Here is a 6,363-nt window from a genome sequence, read left to right on the forward strand (position 1 = left end):
AAGTCAGGTAAAATCAGTAAATGCAATGCTTCAAAGTTCAAAGGTGCAGGGTCTAGGAGAAGTCAAGGCCACCTTCACAACCATCTCACAATCATATAAGACAGTGATGGACTCTACCGCCCTCCTGCAGACTCAGACCTTACAGAAGGTCTTCGGGCCCAAACAGTTAGACCTAAAGGCACCTGCAGCTCCACCACGTGCCTGTGAGCTAGTCATCATTCAGTACTACCCACTCTCACATGCACTCTTGGTAAGCTTTGGGCCACTCCCAGCACCAGTAACTACTGAACACTCATAGAAACCTTCACTTTTGACCCATTAAAAAAAAATTACCTCTGTTATATTCTCTCCATTTCCTTTCAGATTTGGCATCACCTAGCCTTAAGGACAGTGCACAGCCTAGCCTTAAGGACAGTGATGCCCTAGCCAATTGCTTACTTAGACCACAAATCTTCTGGCACTTTCTGGGCTGAAGGATGAGAGGCACTTCTGAGTCTGGGGAATCAGACGTGTGTGGCTGAGCCCTCCTTACAAAAGACAAATGCCGCCTATCACCTACCAAACAGCACGAGTGCCCCAAAACCCCTCGTAGTAAAATAGCAAAGAGAAGATTTTTTAACTTAACAGTCCTCTGGCTATCTTCTAAAGGGTCAAATTTCAGGATTCCCCCCCACCCTCCTTTTCTCTGAGATTTATTGTGGTGTTTCTCAAACACATTCATTTCAGGAGGTGCCAGAGTTGATAACAGCAGAATGCACAGTGAACTGAAGCTTCAGCCATGGCAGAGCATGGGCACGGCTGAGACCACTTGCAAAATTAATATCCTGTGGCTATTCGCTGGTTTCAGAGGTCCCAGACTTAAATAACTCCCACACCTCCTCCACTGGCCTACTCCTCTGACCAAGGAAAGCTCCCAAATGGAGCTGGTTATGAACGTTCAGAGCGCAACCTGTGCTAAGGATTGCCTCAAGTGCTGGAAAGCACCCTTCTTCCACACGCTAACAGCTCAACCACAGCTACACACCTCTCCTTGTCCCTGAGGTACACTGGAGAGTCCCATCCTGCAACTAACCCCCACCAGACCCAGGGCCTAAGGTGATTCTGCTGAGGCAGAGGCCACATTCAGCTGGAGGTGTGGCCATGTGGAAGGAGTCAGGTGCAAGAATTAACAATCTAACCAGACACAGAGGAATTCAGGGACCCAGGGCCTCAAATGTCAACACCACACAGCCCCTAATAGGGGTCCCCAATTCCCCCCAGCAGAAGCAAGGAGTTCCGGCAGCAAAAATTCAGAAGAAAACTTTTTTTTTCCTCCTAGTACCCATTTATAATACCCACTAGCACTAAGTGCTCAGTTAGGTACTGGGAGCCTGAACAAGGTTCAGAGGGTCCCTCCCAGGAAGCTCACAGTGAGTGATTAGAGAGACAACAAACAAGCCATGGATCCCTTGGCAGGTGCTGGCCATAGAAGTCACTGCATGGGCCAGCACATTAGTGAGATATGACACTCACTGAACCCTGAAGGTGTCTGCTGGGAGCAACGGCTGTGAGCAGGAGGAACATGAGAACAGAAATGGAAGAAGCCAAAGATGAGGGAATTCCACAAGGCACTATAACCCGGCTAACGGCTGAAATTACAGAGTAAAGCAGGGGGGAAAAGGTGTGACTCAAAACCCCAGAATGAAGGAATCCTGAAATCCTGAGTCGAACCAGAAGGCGGTGAGAGTTGCTGGCCCTCAAAGCCAGAGAACACACTTGTTTGCTCATGCGTTCACTCATTTGACAAGTATCGGAAGCCAACTCTGTTCCAGGCCTTCCAGCAGGGTGCTAGAAATAAGAGAACCACTCCCTTTCCCCTAGGGCCTTGGAAACCATGGGTGCCGACAGGTGATAATGGAAACAAGCACAATGAAATGCCAGGGGCACGGAGGGGAGGTACAAGGAAGACACAGCCAAGGATGCCAACCCCTTTGAGGGCAGAGAGCAGCAAGCCAAAGGCACACCTGTAAAAGGCCATGGCGGTGGCAGTTGGGCAATGCAGGGAAGGAAGCAGAAGGAAAAGGGAGATTAAGGGCCCCGAGGTTTACAGATTCACGGCTGTGCATCTGGCAAGGTGAGCTGAGGTGACAGAGGAAGAAAGGTAGTTGTGGAAGCTCCTGAACTGAGTGTCTATAAACCATCTCCATCCGTGACCAGGTGCCCTGGTACAAATGGCTCTGGGAATGGGGACGTATTTCTCTTTCCCAGAGGTGAATTCCATGCTGGACCTTCAGATGGTTAGAAGAGAACTGATACTAATCCTGGCTCCACGCTCTGGAGCAAACCACAAGCAACATGCTCCCTCTTGTGTTCTACTTCCCATTGACCGGGAGAGTTCTGCTCACTTCTAACTCAATTCCATCAGAGCACAGAATTCTACACTTGCAAGTGGAAGAAGAGTATTCTGGGGGGTGAGCTTTACCCTCACAACTTCTCTCTTTTGGAGGAGAGGAGATTATGTCAGGGCTAGAGAAGGGAAGTGACTGTGCCACCCACCGTGCTTCTCTTTGGCCATTCCCACATCTCTCCTGCGGAGGCTCTCACTGGTCTGTGAGCAGCTCTTCCCTGGCCCAGCTGAGTGATCCTCATTATGACGAGCCCGACATCTGACTCCCAGCCACCAAGGCCCTCTACAGCCTAAAGGACATTTAGAGCGAATGTCACCTCTCCAGGTGACAGCCCTTTTTGGGTTCCTCATTCTTTCCACCCTTTTCTTGGGCAGCCAAGTTTGCACCAGCACCGGCCTCCACCATGTCTCCTCTATAGCTGCTGACCAGTCTATATTAGTATTACTATGGAGAGCCGAGCAACATGCTGTGGCCCAACTGCAGCCTCCGCGATGGGCAGTAAAGCTGTCACCTTTAACACTCTAAGCTAGAACGTGTATGCTGATATGCCCACATCACCCAGCCCTTGCCAAATGCAATCTGAGATGTGGTCTCAAGAGTAGGTTATTGAACTGTTAAACATCACACTGTCGGATCTGACACCTGTACCAGGTGTCCTGCTTGCTGCAATGCACTTTATCCATCCTCCTGCTTTCCCCAAATGTATAAAGCGATATCGCTCAAAGTCAATAGTACACAATCACTCTGACGACCAGGGGTGAGCAGGGTAGCAAATGCCTTCAAAGCAGACTTCACTGTGGAGGTCACTCTCCAGAGGCTGTCGGCTGCCTACTCTTCATACCCCTGAATCACACATCCTTTGGGGCTCCCTCACTCTCATTCCATACGTTTCTAAACAACTCCCTATCATTGAATCTGAAACCAGACTCAAAGCTAACTGAAACGGAGCAGCTGACATGGCAGAGAGGCCTGCGCCCACACTGAAGTACCCAGGTCAGTTCCCAGCTCTGCTCCTGTATCCACTTCCTGCCGATGTAGACCCTGGGAGGCAGTGCTGATGGCTCAAAGACCTGGCCTCCTACCATCTACAGGGGAGATATGAATTGGGACCTTGGCTCCTGACCCTGACTTAGCCGTAACTGTTGTGAGCATCTGGAAAGAAAACCAGTAAACTTGAACTCTACTCTCCATCAAATCAACAAACACATTTTTTGTTGTTGTTTTAAATGGCATTTTCCCTTGCTATCTTCTCCCAGCCATGGGCAGTGGCTTCAGGAGAGGTAACCATAGGCAGGCAATCCCATCAGAGGCAGGGCGGCCAAGAAACAAGCAAATAGAAGAAGTCTTCTCCATCTGGGGCTGTTGAGAATGGGGTGCAGACCTCTAATCTCTGTGCAGCAAGAACCACCCTGGAGGAAAATCCAGGCACAGAAAAGCAGGACAAACAGATGACGAGAGAGCAGGCTACACTCACACATCACTTCAGCACCTGTCTCCAACCCTGCCTAAAGCCTGTCTCTGAGCTCATTCCATTAAACAGAAAGTTCCCTTTTAGCAAAAAATCGATTTCAGCTAGGTTTCTGCCAACAAGTGCAAGCCAGGATTCCACAACTTCCCTGACGGGAACTCAGAGGAGATTACACTGTACCTCACCAGATCTAAGACACCCTGAAGCCTTCACCCACAGCACGGTGAGTCCAGCCACCAGAGTTCCCTGGAGGCCTTGGGCAGATAACTGAGGCTCACGTCCCCTCTGCTCCCTGTAAGCAATGTGGAGACACTGTACCCGCAACATGGGATCACTGTGAGAAAAGCCAGGGCATCTGAGTCCTTAGCACATGGCCTAGTAAACAGAAATGTTCAAAATATCACCATAAGCATCACTGATGTTATGCCACTGTCATTACCAGATTCATTTCAGTTGTCATGAGCTGATGTGTTTGAGGTTGGTGCAGGAGCTTGATTGGCTGATGTGCCCTTCTTCAGGCTCTCAAGCACTGGGATCTCATATGGACGCTGGTTTGTATCCCAGCTGCTCCACTTCCTATCCAGCTCCCTGCTTGTGGCCTGTGAAAAAGGACCCTAAACCATGGGACCCTGCACCCGCGAGGGAAACTTGGGAGAAGCCCCTGGCTTCTGAGTTTGGATCTGCTCAGCTCTGGCTGTTGTGGCCACTTGGGAAATGAAACCATGGATGGAAGATCTTTCTATCTCCCTTTCTTTCTATATATCTGCCTTTCCAAACATCCAAAAAAAGATTCCGTGTGTTCACTTTTTACACCGGTAATAGCACAGGTGTCCCTGCCTTCCGGTGCGAGCACTCCTCCAGCTCTTCTGTGAAATTCCTCATCTTTTCAAGGACTAACAACAATTCACTTTCCTTTCTCTAACCCCTTTGCCAAAACCCAGTCACCATCCACTGCCATGGCGTAACCACCTCTCTTCCTGCTGATAGCCAGAGGCTCTGGCCACTGCAGGAAGGAGGATAAGGGGCAGCAGGAGGGACACAGGTATGGCGCTGGGTCCCAGCCCCGGGCTGGAAAGCATGAGCCTCCTCCCCGCTACACAGGCACTTAGCTCCACCCAGTTTAGATTCAGTCTAACTCAAGGCAAATCTCAGAAAGCAAAAATTGGGCTCCTAATTAAAAGGTAGCCTTGAGCTGTCATTAAAATTATACATAAAAGTTTAAAACACAGTAGTGATTTCCTGGAGACAGATTTTCACTTGGGTTATTATTATTATTATTACTTCATGTGTGGGGGTCAACAGAAAGAGTATGCGCTTCACCACTGACCCCCCCCTTTCCATCCTGGGGAGCTTGCACAGCCATCTTGTATACGCAAAACACTCCACCCCAGTTCAAGCTGTGGCGTGAGCCAATGGCAAGCCTTTTCTGTTCTTGCTTCTGGAAAGCAGTAGCGATGATGGTTTGTTTCGCCTGGAGTGGGGAGAGCAATGCTTCACAGCATCCTGTGCCAGCCAGCAAGTGTGACTAATCCCCTTCGAGCCAGAGCTCGAAGGGTCTGACAGCACCAACTCACCGCCAGCACCCTGCCGCCGAGTGCAGCAACCATCTGCTCACCCACCCGTCCTCTCCACTAGAGAAGGCCTGTTAGCGCCTACACTCTGCACAGGGTACAGCACAGGTGCCACACCACGAGCTCCACAACAAATACCCAGTGTGGGAGGGGCTGTATGAACACACAGAATGCCAAAGGGAACATCTGGCTCCATGAATGGCTAAGGACTCCTCCGAGGGCTGACCTTCTCCCAGTTACCAACCTGTGTGTGGCTCAACTTTGTGTAGCCAGCACCAAGCCATTACATCGAGTGCACCTTCTTTTGCTTTTCTGTTTTTTCTCACCTTGCCCACTGCCTCCAACTTCCCTTATGATCCTATGGGAACCAATTCCCGCAACCAGGCATCAATATCCCATCATGCTACAGAATGGAAACCCTGGTATCCAACAACAACATTGTGATGTTTCTAGAATTCAGTGACAGCCATAGTCTATCCCCCCCACATCTCCCTCCTTTCCTTACCTTCCAAGCTCCCAGCAAACAAGTAAATCCAGGTGACAGCCGGGATGCAGAGCAGAGTCAGAGAGGCAGCCAGGAATTTCCGTCTCCCTCTGCAGATTCCCAGCATCCTCTCGGAAGTGGCAAACCCTAATCCCAGCGCCGCGTCTCTGTCGGGAGCATGAAGTCGTCGGCCTCCCTCATAATAATTCCTGAAAGGAAGAGCAAAGGGGAAGGGCTGAGTTCTTGGCGCTGGAGATGGACACCAAGGACAGAGACAAGCCTCTCCCAGGGGGTGCAAGCAGTTCACCTGCTCACCTTTAGTCCCAAGAGATGCGGCTGCAGCCCTGCTACCTGGCAAAACAGAGACATTCAGTAAACAGCACAGGCTTAAACCCCACGAGGAGTCACACACATGCACACACTTTTAAAGCATTTATTTTATTTATTTGTAAG

The 6,363-nt window shown here is 50.1% G+C and overlaps 1 protein-coding gene across 3 annotated transcripts in view; it reads right to left on the reverse strand.

The window, feature by feature from the left end:
* The window catches only part of LARGE1 (LARGE xylosyl- and glucuronyltransferase 1), a 318,549-nt gene extending 312,451 nt beyond the window's left edge, over positions 1-6,098 (reverse strand). For all 3 annotated transcript variants that reach the window (XM_040985179.1, XM_040985178.1, XM_040985177.1), the window contains exon 1: positions 5,932-6,098. In XM_040985179.1, the coding sequence (XP_040841113.1) occupies positions 5,932-6,037 (106 nt within the window). In that variant the 5' untranslated portion in view covers positions 6,038-6,098. The remainder of the gene's footprint in view (positions 1-5,931) is intronic.
* Positions 6,099-6,363: the final 265 nt, after the last annotated feature.

Source organism: Ochotona curzoniae, unplaced genomic scaffold (genome assembly GCF_017591425.1).
Source record: "Ochotona curzoniae isolate NIBS_2020 unplaced genomic scaffold, NIBS_Ocur_1.0 contig_1014, whole genome shotgun sequence".
In the NCBI taxonomy this organism is placed as follows: Eukaryota; Metazoa; Chordata; class Mammalia; order Lagomorpha; family Ochotonidae; genus Ochotona; species Ochotona curzoniae.